A 15,397-nucleotide genomic window follows, 5' to 3' on the forward strand; every position below is an offset into this window, starting at 1 on the left:
CTAGGCTCCACAATTAGGTTGAGTCCTCCAGAAGACAAATTAGATATAAAAATTCAAGTACAAGTGCCTTATTTAGTGGTGACTCCAGAAAATATCAGAAGGGCAGTGATATAGGGAAACAGGAAGGAACAGAAGCAGCATGCAATAGTGAACAATGGGAATGACCTGCACTCAATCTTGCTGACACTCCTCATAGACTGGTTAGCATACCCTCAGGTTATATTCTGAGGGGTCAGAAGGCCAGCATTTTTAATCCTCCCATATCTGGCATTGGATGAAGGTTCTCAGAACCAGTATCTCCTTGACACCTAAGCCAGCCCCTCCGTGGCAGAGAAAGCTCTAAGGCAGAGGCTCAGATGGCTGCAGTTGACTCTGCTAGATAAGAGCAGAGGTGTTCTGAGTAAGATGTTTTGTTTTTGAGGAGGGCTATTGTACAGGTGGCCTCTGAACTTTATCTTCTTTCTTTCCCATGTTTAATTTAGAACCTGACCCTGTTCAGTGTTATCTCTACCTGGCCTCCACCTACACACCAGTGCTATAGTCTCCATCACTAGATTTTGGAAAGTGACTCCTTTTGCTCATGTTATCTCCCACACCAGCTCAGCTCACACATGAATACATACAGGCATGCACAAGTGCGCGCGCGCGCGCACACACACACACACACACACACACACACACACACGTCATGATGTGCTCCAGGATGGCCTCCCGTAATTCTCATGCTTTTTTAGAGTCCCCTCCCACATTGAGTCTCAGTGACCAATAATACAAGGCGGAATCTATGGAGTTTGAGATCTATAGCTTGGTCACCAAGGGCATGTGACTTCCATCTTGGTCTTTGAGAACACAGTGTGGATGAAGCCAGACATCATTATCAAGCCTCATGAAGCCTTGTGGAGAGGCCCACATGGATGAGAACAGAGACTTCTGATTAACAACCACTGCCAACCTGCAGCCACATGAATAAGCCATCTTGAAAGTGGATTTTTTGAGACAATTAAACCTTCAGATGATGGCAGCATAGTGAATGTTTGAGTGTAACATTATGAGAGGTGAATTCTAAAACCACTCAGCCAAACCCAGCCACCTCTAGATTCCTGACTCTCAGATATCATGAGATGCATAAATAGATTGCTTAAGCCACTAAATGTCTAGCTGATTCCTCCTACAGAATTAGATAACTGATATATCCAACTGCAGACACATACTTACACACCAACAGAGAGAGAGAGAGAGAGAGAGAGTGCTTATTCTCCAGGCACCTAAATTATTCTTGAACTTTCCTGCTTCAACTTGAAACCAACTCAAATCTCCAAATAGACCATTCTGGACTTCCAATTGTTCTTGGGTTTGTAACCAAGTGTTCCTAAGCCCTTGAGCTCTGGTCTTGGGCAGGGAGATTTCTGTGGAATCCATGGCTAGTCACTCTCCTGGTAGTCAGACTTTCTGAAATTTACAGAAATATCCACCATGCTTCAGGCAATTGAGAGTAATTTCCCAGGAAAAGTCATCAGTGAAAGGTAATTTGTATTTAGAGCTTGGTGAGGTGTAGAAACAGCTATTTTACTGGCTGTAGATTGTCACTGCTAATAGATGAAGTTGCCATCCTATAAAAACCATCACACATTCTCAGCATTAGCCCCTGGAAAACAAAAAAGCAAAAGGCCACAAAAAGAAGTCAAGGAGTCAACTGTGGTGTTCAAATGTCTTGCAAGTGCCTTTACTTCTTTAAAATGGAACTGAGTGTGGCAGAATGTGCTAGACATCTTTGCATTGTTTCTTCAGCATGTTGAGTTCGAATTTCCATGGCTTGGACCTAACAATGAAAGTGCAAAAATACACCTAAAAAAAAAAAGAGAGAGAGAGAAATTAGCTGGTATGAAAACAAATGGGAAAAGGAGAAAAAAAATAGGCTCTCCTATTTTCCAGGCCCAAAATTTGCCTCAGGAAAGTTAAGATGCTGTCTGAATCAACAAAACTCACCAGAGTCCACAGACTGTATACCTTAGGCTGAAGTGCCAGCCTCACTCAGTAAAATGGGTCCTCATTAATTCATGCCCCTGTGATCTGAGACACCATAAGTGTGGCTTTATTTGCTCAAGGAGAGCAAGGGCCTGAGACCAGGAACTACTTATCCTTTGGAAATCTTTGTGTTCAGCCACACTGACTTTCCTGTAGCCCATGGAGACCCCATGCTGCATTGAGGGCCCACTCCATCCTACCCTAGGGAACCAATGTTACAAGAATAGTATAGGAGGCCAGGCATGGTGGTGCAAGCCTGTAATCCCAGTGACTCAGGAGGCTAAGGCAAAAGGATCACAAATTCAAAGCCAGCCTCAGCAACCGAGAGAGAGCCCTAAGCAACTTAGCAAGACTTTGACTCAAAATTAAAAAAATAAAGAGACTGGGGATGTGACTTCGGGTTAAGCAGCCCTGGGTTCAATCCCTACTACAAAAAAAAAAAAAGAAGGTAAGTAGAAGGAGGAGAAGGAGAAGGAGAGAGTACAGGATCCTGCATACTTCAGAAAGCTGGATCAAAATTTGACCAGAAATTTAAAAAATAAAATAAAAGCTTGTAGCTGTAGAGCTGGGAAGAGACACATAGATCTAGTCCCATAATCCTGAAGAGCATTTGGGTCTTCAGGCTTATGATGGGAATGAGCACACTTGTTTTCTTCTTATCTTTCCTAAAATCTTCATTTAGTTAGAATGAAAATATAAAGAATATTGGCAAGACATCGAGGTGAACATGAATGGCAGCATCAAGTAGAGGTAAAGTTGTACAAGATATAAAGGTAGAGGAACAGTTTGAGAGGTAAAATAAGACAAGCCACAAGCAACCCAGACAGGCAATAAAAGACCAGAGTCTTCTCTGTAGTGTACAGAGGGAGAAGAAGAACATCCAGTATCAGTAAGCACAATTGGTGGTGGGATGGGAGATAGTGAATGCTGGACTTATCAGAGGATTAACTAACTAACTGAATAATTTCTGGACCAGCCTAGGGAGAAGAGCTAAAAAAAATAATAATCAAGACCAGTCCTTATGGGTAGTTTTGCAATGTATATTAAAAGTCCTTAAAATGTAGAAAAGCATTGCATAAATAATTCAATCTCTGGAAATTTTGCCTACGAGGAAACAATAATTAGATATACACACAAAAAGAATTTTTAAAGAGTATTTTTATTACACTGTTCTGTTTATGTATTTTTTTTCTTTTTTTAGTAGAGAATTATAGCTATGTGTAGTAGCTGGGTTCATACCAACAAAATCATACATGTATGGAATCTGACACACTCCATTTCAGTCCCTATTTCTCCTCACTGCTGCCTCCTGACTAACCCCCTGCACTCCACTGATACTCCTCCTACTCATCCATTTATCCATCTGTGATTGGTGCTTTCCACACACACACATAGAAATATCACAATGTTCTTAATAGTTAAAACTTGGTGGGGAGGAAAACTTAAGTAACTCATTCATTGGGAATTGTCTAAATAATATGTGGAAGCCCCATAAAATGAAATCAGGTAGTTTCACTACATTATGATCTCAAATAATTTTATAGTTTAGGAAGTACTTAGCTTTTATTATTAAACAAAAAGCTAGACTTATGAAACGGTGTTTGTTATGCTACTAACTACCCAAAATATAAACATAATATAAAATAGATGAGCCGGGGTGGAGCTCAGTGGTAGAGTGCTTGCTTGTAATGCGCAAGGCCCTGGATTCAATACTCAGTACCAAAAATGGGAGAGAAAAGTAGAATATATAAGAATACATTGACAGTGGTAAGCATTAAATAAGGATATTGTTGATTTCAGTATATTTAATATTTTTTAAATTTTCAAAATATTCTATATTAATTCTCTAGGTTAATAGCTACTTAAAATATTATCAAGCTTTGAAATTTATCTTCCAATGATCCCAGATGTTTAGCCTTCTGAAATCCCAATATAATACATAGCCCAAGGAAACAGTTCAGTTCAAATCTACAGCAGCTCTGTAGATGAAAAAGAAAAGCTCATATACAAGGGTAAGGACAGACAAGAACTACCTCGTGACAAAAAAGGGGGGGGGGATGCAAGTGGATTTCTTGTAACAAAAACCAAGACAGTAAACTCGCTCCAGACCCCTCAGACCTGAATTCATCCTTGATTTTCCCCTTCTCGTGTGCCATTGTCAATGCATCATTAAATTCTGACCAAGACTTTCATAGGCATCCAGAACCTGATTATCTACACCAACTCAACCAATGTCATCTCTCAGCTGAGGTATTCCAGTAGACTTGAGGGTTTCACACTGATCTCATGTCTCCGCCTCTGCCCTGAGACACTTTTTGTCCATTGTCTCTCTCTTTCAAGGGTGACTACTATGGGCTTTACCAATAGGTACCCTTGCCCTCTAATCTTTCAAAGGGGTGACATCAATCTCTAACCACTATGACCATGGCAATGGGCACCCTTGACTTGTGACTTCTATGCTCTGTGTCGTGGGCATCCTCTGGCTTCAAGGTGGGTTTGGTCAAGAGAATATAACAGCAGGAAGAGCCAGGAGGAGAGTGAGGTCAGGGAATCACAGGATCCTCCACCACCTAAGGCTACAGCTCTAGTTAAAGGCCATCTGATTCCCCCAGGGAAAAGTATATTAAACTTTTCAAGTCTTAGAAGTGAAAAGCTAGGAATGTCAACACATTTCTCATCTGGTTGAAAATCAGGGAGACCCAAAGTGAAATGATGAGAAGATGACATTTCACACATGCACATAAGAAAAACTTATGACCCTAACACCAATTTTAGAAGTAGACAAGGCAAAGGGGGAAATGATCTGTGGCTTATACCACTGATAGAATGTGTTGGTTTAACCACCTTGGACAGCAAAGTGTGGCCAATCATATTAACACTGAATTTATCCAAACTCTACTCCCAATCTCATCCTTGGGGAGATTCTCACCCCTGGGACTGTCAGCAGGACTCTCGAAGTTGCATTGCTCCTAAAAGTGAAAAGCTGAAAATACTCAAAAGCTGCCAAAATAGGGAAATAGCTAAATACAATGTCACATGGTCATGTGATAGCTTAATATACAGTAATAAAAATTAATTTGGACAATGTTCATATATATCAATCGATCCAAGAAATTATTGGCTTAATAAATACTAGCAGATTGCACCAACACAAATAGATCTGAAAGCATAAGGAATAAAAAAAAAAAAAGAAACTTACAAAATCATTTGATTTTGAAAAACATACAAAGACCCTACATAAATAGTTTTCTTTCTTTAAGTTTCAAAACATGGATAAGAATATTACTCATTAATTTTGGAATATTGGTTATCTTTGAGAGGGAAAGTGTAATAGATGTATAACATTTTTCCTCTTAAATAAATATTTAATAACACACATTAGGATAACAACTATCAAAAAGTCAGGAGGCAGGGCTGGGGATGTGGCTCAAGCGGTAGCGCACTCGCCTGGCATGCGTGCGGCCCGGGACCACATACAAACAAAGATGTGTCCGCCTAAAACTGAAAAATAAATATTGAAACATTCTCTCTCTCTCTCTCTCTCTCTCTCTCTCTCTCTCTCTCTCTCTCTCTCAAAAAAAAAAAAAAAAAAAAAAAAGTCAGGAGGCAACCAATTCTGCCAAGGATGTGGAAAAAACAGAGCCTTGTATGCTGTAGGTGGGAAGGTAGATTGGTGCAGCCATCATGGAAAACAGTATGAAGGTTCCCCCAAAATTCAAAATAGATCTACTAGATGACCCAGTAATCTCTAGAAATGAAATCACTACCTCATAAAGACACTTGAACTCCTGTGTTTATTGCAGCATTATTCACGATGGCCAAGATATGAAAACAGGCTAGTATATACCAATGGATGAATGGGTAAGAAAATCTTGGAATATAAAGACAATAGAATATTATTTAGACTTTAAAAAGGAGATTTTGCCATTTTTCACAACATGTATGGATCTGGAAGACATTCTAAATAAATAAGTCCAACACAGAAAGAAAAATATTGGAATGATCACTTATACACGGAAATAGAGAATATAATAATGATTACCCAGAGGCAGGGAAAAAAATAGGAAGACATAGGTTGGAAGTTACAAAAATAGCAGCTATGTAGAGTGAACAAGTCTAGAGAACTAATGTACAATGTGAAGATTATAGTTTAAGATTAAACTTTATCTGCGATTCCTGCTAAATTATTTTATTTTAGTTATTTATACCATGAAAAGAAAAATGGATATGTAAAATAATGGACATGTTTACTTATTTCATGATAGTATCCATTTTACTATCTATGTATGTCCTATAACATCATATGAGATACCTTAAATATAAACAATAAGATCTATCTTAAAAATAAAAATAATAAATATTTAAAATTAATCTGATAAAAGATAATAGTTGTGAAATCTGTGTGGTAGGCACATGGGTATTTAATATATTATTCTCAGTACCTACCTAAATTTTTAAAGCATTACTTTTTAAAGCTATTTCTAATAGCTGATTACAAGAATTCACTCTCTAGATGCAGCCATTCACTTGAACTTTGGCATCCTGCTGTGATATTTACTATTCATTAAAATATTTTTTATTGTAGCATGTCTGAGTAGTCTTGGGCAAGCACCAATGTTCTATTACTTATGCCTAGCCATATCTCGTGCCAGTTTAGGTATATGCAAAATATGCAAAAACTACATAAGGCACAGAAATATAATGTGTATAAAGATTTTCAATGCAGCTTCACTTATATAAGTGAAAAATTGAAAATAATCAATGAGAAGATTGACAAGATAAATGTGAAAAGAAAGTCACATCAAAATACAGTGTAGGTCAGCAGTTATTAAAAAGAAAAAAAGGAAAGAGAATAAAAGCTCTATCCATATAGGCACATTGATAGTGCAATAATCTTGAGACTGTCTACACAAATGGTATATATCCCTGGAAACTCCTGAACAGAGGTCATTTGGGACAACATCAAGGGCCCAAAGAGGCATATCATCACTTTCATTTCTTATATTTTTATAAGAATTCATTTTTAGAAAATATTTGTTGCTTAAAAGGATTAAATCTAGATATAAAATGTCCCTGCCAATGAAACATGAGGAGAGTAAGGAAATGTCTGATTAAGGATGGCCCCTTTGTGACTGTCTCCATCTGGGCACAAGACCTGGATTCAGCTGGGATTGTCCCTCACCTCTAATGCTAAGAAGCAGAAGACTGACACAGGAAGCCAAGTTGGTGTAAAAGGCCATCTACAGCCTCCGGCCCTTTCACATGGCAGCTGGACTATGGGTATCCTTCAAGAGTTCCTCCTTGTGTTCCCAAGCTTGTGGAGACCTGCACTGAGACAAATCCTCTCTCAAGTATTTTAGGGACTGGGGGTGGTCATGCCTGGAAGAGGTAATCTACCAAGATGGCTGGCATCCATTGCTTCTCTATCAGTACTGTAGCAGGGTCTGCCTAACTATTCTTAGAAGTTCTTTAAAATACAAACTTCCTTAGGACATTACTGGTTTGGCTAAAATTTCCCTGGTGTTAGCAATGAAAGGTCCATATCCCAGGAAATACCTCAATCTGGACAGGACAACAGGTCACTCTACAAGAGATCTGAGCAGTGTGAGACATACTTGCTTATCCCCTGTTACCAGATGTGAGCAAACCACTCATCTGGGACATGCCTCCTCCAGCACACACCACAGCACAGGGGGAGGAGTAATTGAACAGCACAACTCAACCTAGATTGCAAAATAGTGAGAAATATTGAGTTGGTTTTGCTTTTAGTGTGTGTGGGGGGGGGGGTGTACGTATGTGTGTGTATTGGTGGGGTGGAGGAGGTTAGAAGTAACAACAGATCATAGATACAGTGCTCCAGGTCTAGAACCTGGCTGTCCTAGGTCCTGAATATGATCAGAACTTGGCTTAAAATGCAAACTAGAGGGCTGGTCATGTGGCTCATTGGTGAAGCACTTGCCTAGCAGATGCCCTGGATTCGATCCTCACCATAGTGAACAAATAAATAAATTTGCAATGAAAAGGGAACTAGAAAATAAAGTAGAATTAGTCTAGTCAATTTTCTTCGCCTGGTACACAAATCTAACTAGGGCTATCACTCCCCTCGTCTCGGCCACATACCTTTTGCATTTCAGGATTTTGTTGAAATAAGCAGTTTTCATTTTCTCCTGAAGTTTTCTTGCACATTGTTCGGGCAATTTTGGCTTCAATATAGTACTCCAAACTATCTGTTACCTGTCAATGAGTAATTAAAAATTAAACATCAAAAAAGAAAACGGTATCAATTATCACTTCTGGTAAACAAGCATGCCAATTGGCTGCCTAGGGCAAGAATGTCTCCATGTCTTTCCTCTCTTCTACATGTCTTTTCCAGAAGTTTGGGGATAATTTGGAGGGATTCTTACCTTTATATCTCTTTCTTTCTCATTATGTTATTTAATCTTAAAGTAATGGCAACAGTCCCCAGGATAAAGCAAGAAAACTATCTTTCCCCACACACACAAAAAAAAAATCCCCATGGAAAACCTAATAGTTTACTTATTGAGGTTTAAGAAATACATAACAGTTTTTTCATCTTCACACCTAATCAATAAATATTGAGGGGATATTGACATGTTCCAGAACTGAAACTTTCAGAGTGGATTGATTTTTCCTAAGACCTTCCATCTTTTGTCAGTTTCAGTAATCCATACCACAGTCCATGTAATGGAGCCTCTAAAAGCCCTACTTCCTAGACATCCTACCAGCACTGAGCCCCCAGCCAACCCTCCTTCTACCCAAGGAGGGCCTTCTTAGATAGATGTAGTTATGCAACATGAAATATAGGCTTTTTATTATTGAGAAAGGTGCAACAACCACCATATGACCCAGCTCTCCCACTCCTTGGTATTTATCAAAAAAAAAAAACACTAAAATCAGCATACTATATTTACACACACATGGTAGTGTTTATAGCAGTGCAATTCACAATAGCCAAGCTATGGAACCAGCCCCTTAACAGATGAATGGTAAAGAAAATGTAGTATGCATACATGATGGAGTATTCATCAGCCATAAAGGAGAATAAAAGTATGACATTTGCTAGCAAATGAATGGATATGAACGGAAACATATCATGATAAGTAAAACTAGCCTCAAAAAAAAAAAAAAAAACAAGGGTCAAACGTTTTCTCTCATGCATACAAAAAAAGGGGGGGATAAAAAAGGTATCTCACAAAAATATAAGGGAGACCAATAAAGGAGGGGGATCAAGAAAGAGTAAAAGAGGAGAAGGCATGAGGAGGTACTGGGGAATGAAACTGACCAAATTATACTATGTCTATGTACAAATATACCACAATAAATTCCACTTTTATGTATAATTATAATGCACCAATATTTACCAAAAAAAAAAAAAAACAGGGGAAAAGAAGAGGGACTCAACTAGAAAAACAAGGTCTATAAGACTTTTAAAGGAGAAAACATATTAATGACCAAGTGAAACAGTAACTAGTCCCAAAACAATCATAGATAAATAAGAAAATATAATAGATATTTTAGAAATTCTGGGAAAGTTGCCCAGGCACTGAATAAAATGAGCCTAGCAGGCAGAATTCTAATATGCCCCCAAAGTCCCCACCCTTGCTGTCCCTGCCCTGTAAGATACTTAGGACTGTGAAAATGGCAGGTTTCACTCACTTTTAAAGCATAACTAACTTTAAGATGGATAAGGATATTAACTTGGTGAACTTGATCTCGTCATATGAGACTTTTAAACCTGGGGTTAGGATAAAGGCAAATGAAATGAAAAATAAAAAGTCTCAGAATAAAAAGTTTAAAAAGGGGGGAGGGGGCTGGGGATGTGGCTCAGTAGTTAAGTGTCTCTGGGATCAAACCCTGGTATCAAAAAATACAAAACAAAAAAAATAAATAAACATCTTTTCTGGAAAAAAACAAAGAGTGGACATACTGTTGCTAAATGCAACCAAATGTAATATTGAAAGACAAAATCCCAACCAAAAGGTGGTTTGGTTTGGTTAGGTTTGGTTCGGTTTGGTTAGTTTGGTTTGATTTGGTTTGGTTTGGTTTGGTGCTGGGGGTTGAACCCAGGGAGTTATGCATGCTAAGTACTCGGGAACATAATCTGTCACTGAGCCACACCTCCGGTCCTAAAAGGACATCATGTTAAACAAAATAAACCAAAAGCAGAAAGACAAGTATCACATTTTTTCTCTCATATTTGGAAATTTTGGGAAAAAAACAAACTGAAAATAGAAATTATTTGGGAATGACCAGAGAGATGGGGGAGTGGAGAGACCAAAGAAGGAAAGAGAGAGTAGAAAGGAGAGTGGATATGATCAATGCACAGTATGTGCATGTATGGAGATGTCACAGTGAAACTCTGAATACAACACGTGTTAATAACAAAAGAAGAATAACATAGAGAACTTAGTCTGTTTTGTGCTGCTAAAATTGACTATCTGAGACTAGGTGATTTATTAAAAAAAATAGATATTTATTTCTTAAAATTCTGGAAGCTGAGCAATCCACAACCAAGGACCTGCATCTGAGGGCCTTCTCACTGTGAGAGCCACTCACAGTGAGCATCAGAGGGCAAAAGAATGCACAAGAGAGTAAGGGCAAGCCATCTCACTCACAGCTTCAAGCCCTTTCATAATCAGCATCGATCCAATCATGATGGAAACACCAAACATCTGAGCCTACCTTCCAGTGCTATTGCACTGGGATTAAGTTTCCAACATATTTGTTTTGTTTTGTGGTTTTGTTTTTTTTTTTTTTTTTTTTTGGTGGGGACACATTCAAACCATATCATTTGTTCTACTCCATAGAAAATTCTAATTCAGGCCCAAGATCTGATAAACAGATCAAGGGAAGAGAATTGTATTGTAGAATCCTACAATAAATTCAATATATTTAAATATTTGGTCTATGGTGTGCTGGCTTTTCAAAACATAGAGACTCTTTACTAAAGAGACTTGGGACAATTGACCTTTTTTTAATGTAAAAGTTAGATCTAGTGCCTGTTCTATAAGTAAAAATAAATGCAGGATAGATTAGTGATTTAAAAATTATAAATGTCTTAGAAGAATTACAACAGTTATACTTTAAATAGAAAAAGACTTCTTGAGACAAAAAACTCAAAAAAAATTTTTTTAATGAAAATGTTTTTAATTTAATAAATTTCTAAAAGAAAAGCATTCATTACTAATTAATAACTGGTTGTTATTTCACTTAGTTAGGCCTGAATATTTATTAGTGTATTACAGTTACTCAAATAGTGGAGATCAGACTGACATAATTTTGTATTCATGGAATTAATTATCCCCATTTCAGTCCCTAGTGCTTCCTCTTTACCCCTTTTACATATTATGTACTCTGCTGGGCTTCCTTCTATTTATTTATATCTTTTAATTGGGGCTTTATTGATGTACATAAAGGTGGAATTCACTGTGGTATAAATTTATATATATATATATATTTGGTAAATATTTAGATATGGACACAGCATATTTGTGTTTGTTTCATGGTGTATTTCCTTCCTTCTGCAATCCCATTGCCCTCCCCCTCAATCTCCTTCCGTTACTTCACTTACTCTTTGCTCTATTTTCATGGAAAACCCAAAAAACTTAAAGGAATAAAAAATTAAATTCTATGTCAATATGTTTTCAAAAATCCAGACCCTATAAATAATATCAAACTACAAACAAGAAAAAGAAAAGTGCAAAATATTGGCAGTATATATAAAAACAATGAATTAATTTGAACAGCATATAAAGAACAACTACTAATTCATAAGAGCAAGACAAATAATGCAGGCAAAAAAGAAAAATTATCAAAGAAAGTACATATTATCCCATGAAATCAATAAAAGACACTCTTCATGGTACAGAGAAATAAAACAAGATGTTATTTTTGCATCCATCAGATTGGCAATCATCTGAAAGACAAATGAGATCTACTATCGGTGATAACAGGCAAGAGATGTCCTCAGACCTGCAGCATTGGCAAAAATCAATTAAACTGATTTGATCTATAGCATGAATGAGAAACCTAAGTTCAATCCCCAATATCATAAAATAAATACTAATTTAAAACTTGATTTAGCCCTATTGAGGGTCAATTTGCCATTTTCTTGCAAATGACTCTCTAAACAAGGAATTCAAATCCAGAGTGCATATCCTAGTGATGTGTGCATAGGGATTTTTATTGTTGCAGTTTTCCTATCAACAAACCTAATGACTGAAATTTTTTACCTAAGATACAGTGCAAATTATGAGTTAAATCTAAGTACACTTTTATTGATTTCCAAGACATCTTAAGCAGCAAAAATACAGTGCAACACTATAATTGCATGAATATAAAACACACTTTTAAAGTTTTCAGTAATGTATATAAATGCATAACAAATAGCAGAATGACAGAGCCAACTGTTTTTATGGTGCCCTCAGCAACAACGAGCCAGAATAGAAATGCAAGAAATTGAGTCTGCTCTCATATTTTAATTCAACAACTTTCAAATGTACTCCTAGAAATTTTCTATGACTGTAGATCAAATTTCTTAACCTCAGTGCCACTGAAATTTGGGGGCTGAAGTTTGGGAACTGGCCTGTGTATTCTAGTATGTCCAGTAGCAGCATCCCTGGCCTCAACTCACTAGATGCTTGTAGCAGAACCTTCAATCATAACAACCACAAACATCTCTAGGTATTGCCAACAATCTTCTGGTGAAGCAAACCATTCCCAGCTGAGAAACACAGCTTTATATTCAAATTATGCAGATGTTCCCTGAGTTACAACAGGATTACATCCTTATAAATCCGTTGTAAGTTGAAAAAGAGTATTTAATATACCCAACCAACCAAACTTCCCATCTTAGCAACATAATACACTGGAGATTATTGGCTATCTACCTTCAGTCTCTCTGCTGCATGTCAGGTCAGTGACATTGTGAGCTGAGTCCAGTGTCACCACTCTATTTACTTCTGCCACACTTTATTCCTCGAAATCCAATCAGGAATGACCTAATTTTCATTCCCTCAGCATGCTCTTCTGCACCCTATCTCAGGCTTCTAACAAACAACATTACAATCAGCTCTCTCAAGAAATTTAACATTCATATAAGTCTCTTTTATATTACATAGTCCATATTCAAATTTCCTCAGTTGTCCAAATAAAATTCATCATTTTTTCTTTTATATTCAAGAGATAATATTGGACTGGTTATCATGTTTCCTAAGCATCCTTTACTGGAGAACAATTTCACAGCTTTTCCCCCTTCCATGACATTAATATCTCTTGAGTATAGAATATCCCATATTGTGGATTTGATTGTTTCTCATAATTACATCTAGGGCACTTTTTTATGCAGGAATACAATGTACATATGAGATCATGCCCTCTCAGCACATCACATTGGTGGATATGGGATGTCAATTTGCCCCAGTGTTGGTGATGAACATGTGGCAAGGGAGGCACTCAGCCCATGTCTTGATTGTAAGGATAGCTTTTGCCCCTTTGTTTAACTATAGTCATACACCACAGAATGGTGTGCACTTACAAAGGTAATCCTGTAACATTACAATGAGCATGGAAAATTCCTATTCCTAGCGACGCTGTAGTCATCATAGGGTCATGGTTCAGCTCATTGTTCATGTGTCTGTCTGTGGTGATGCTGCTATAAACACAATTATAATAAGCAATCCTTGCCACACAATTCATCTCAGCACTCTCACCCAGTGGTTGTAGGATTCACTGATAATCTTGCCTGAATTGGTTATTATTGTGATGGTTTCAAAAGGTACTTTTCTACTTATGTCTTTTTTGTCACTGCTATGAATGGGTGTTTTTCTGTAAAGAGCCTTCCAGGTTTATTCTTACGGCATCAGTTGGACTCCAAGTCACAGTCTGCTCACTTTGTTATAATGCATCCCTGTGGTTACTCATGCTGCTGATGCTCAACTTGTCCCAAACTTGGTCCCATTAAAGCTGCCTTCTGGGCTCTGACCTCTACTTTGAAATGTAACTATAATCAATTTTAAATTATCTTAATGAATATTTTGTTTCAAATCCATCTCAGAATAATAAGGTATAAAATATAGCTTGTTGGTCCCTTGGTTGTATTCTATTTCTCATTGCAATAACTATCTATAGATAATAGGTTCTGGCTGAAGACAGGGAATGAAACAGCAAAGAACAAATGCTTCACCCACCTGCTCTTGGGAGTTTAGAATCTCCACCGCCCTGAAGTAGTACGAGTCTTTGCTGGCCTTGTTATATTCTTTCATGGCATACCAGAGCGCCTGTTGCACGTAAACATAGGATTTAGAGATGTTTTGGAATTTTCTTATAATCTTTGGTGAGTCCCGGGCTTGGATTCTTCTGGACAAAAGGGCCACAGTGACCATCAGGAGCAGCAGGGCCTGGCAGAGTCTGGCCATGGTGCCTCAGTCAAGGTATCACAAGCCAAGGTCTTTCTGTTCTTCAAGGGCTGGGTCAGATGTGGACTTAGAGTGGGGGGTGATGGGCTACTGCCTTATGTCTGCAGAAATCCAATCACCCCAACTCTTCTTGGCACTGCTATGAGCTAAAAGGAAGGAACTTATGTTAACATTGTGATACTGTAATATAATAATAATTATGCATTTGGTCTTCATCCCCAGTTTCTGGCACAAGGCTCTAAAACCAGTGGGATTTCCCAAGTCATAGGGTTCTAATAGGAGTGCATGTCTTATCTATAACAAGCCCTGTTTAGCCATAACTGAGTTTATGCTAATGAGATGGTTCTTTCCGAGTTCCTAGATAACCTCAGGTTGGAGGGTAGTTGGCAGAGAAACCATGTGATGAACAGATTGGAATTTTCAGTCCCACCCTTGACCTCCAGTAAGGAAGAGGATGGAGACTGAATCCCTCACCAATGATCAGTGATTTAATCAATCATGCCTATGAAATGAAGCTTCTATAGAAACCCAAAAAGATAGGGTTCAGAGAGTTTCCAGGCTGGTCAGTACACAGAGGATCTAGCTGGAAGGGTGGCACACTAGGAAAGAGCCTGAAACAATAGGTACTCCTCTCTTCCTTGCCCTATGTGCCTCTTCATCTGATGAGCAACAGTAATAAAAGATAATTACAACAAAATATTCTAATAAAATTATTTAAGTTATGAATTATTTATTTCTGGAATTTTCTTAGGATATCCATTTCTACCTCGGAATATAAATCAGGATGTAGTTTCTAAGATCTGGGGAAACTGGTTAAGATATGTTAAATATAAATAATGAGCAAGCTAATATATTAAGAGACATAGGCAGACTACATGAAGATTAAGTGGAAAGCAGAGTACCTCTAGGTTGGATGTACGATGTGATGAAAAACC

The 15,397-nt window shown here is 37.8% G+C and overlaps 1 protein-coding gene across 1 annotated transcript; it reads right to left on the reverse strand.

The window, feature by feature from the left end:
* Positions 1 to 1,761: 1,761 nt before the first annotated feature.
* LOC113185790 (cystatin-13-like) lies at positions 1,762 to 14,462 on the reverse strand. The gene is made up of 3 exons (XM_026393023.2): positions 14,235 to 14,462; positions 8,146 to 8,259; positions 1,762 to 1,845 (listed from the first exon to the last, which is right to left on the reverse strand). The coding sequence occupies exons 1-3, from the start codon at positions 14,460 to 14,462 to the stop codon at positions 1,762 to 1,764; spliced, it is 426 nt and encodes a 141-aa protein (XP_026248808.1).
* Between the last annotated feature and the right edge of the window lie 935 nt (positions 14,463 to 15,397).

Source organism: Urocitellus parryii, chromosome 6 (genome assembly GCF_045843805.1).
Source record: "Urocitellus parryii isolate mUroPar1 chromosome 6, mUroPar1.hap1, whole genome shotgun sequence".
Taxonomy (NCBI): domain Eukaryota; kingdom Metazoa; phylum Chordata; class Mammalia; order Rodentia; family Sciuridae; genus Urocitellus; species Urocitellus parryii.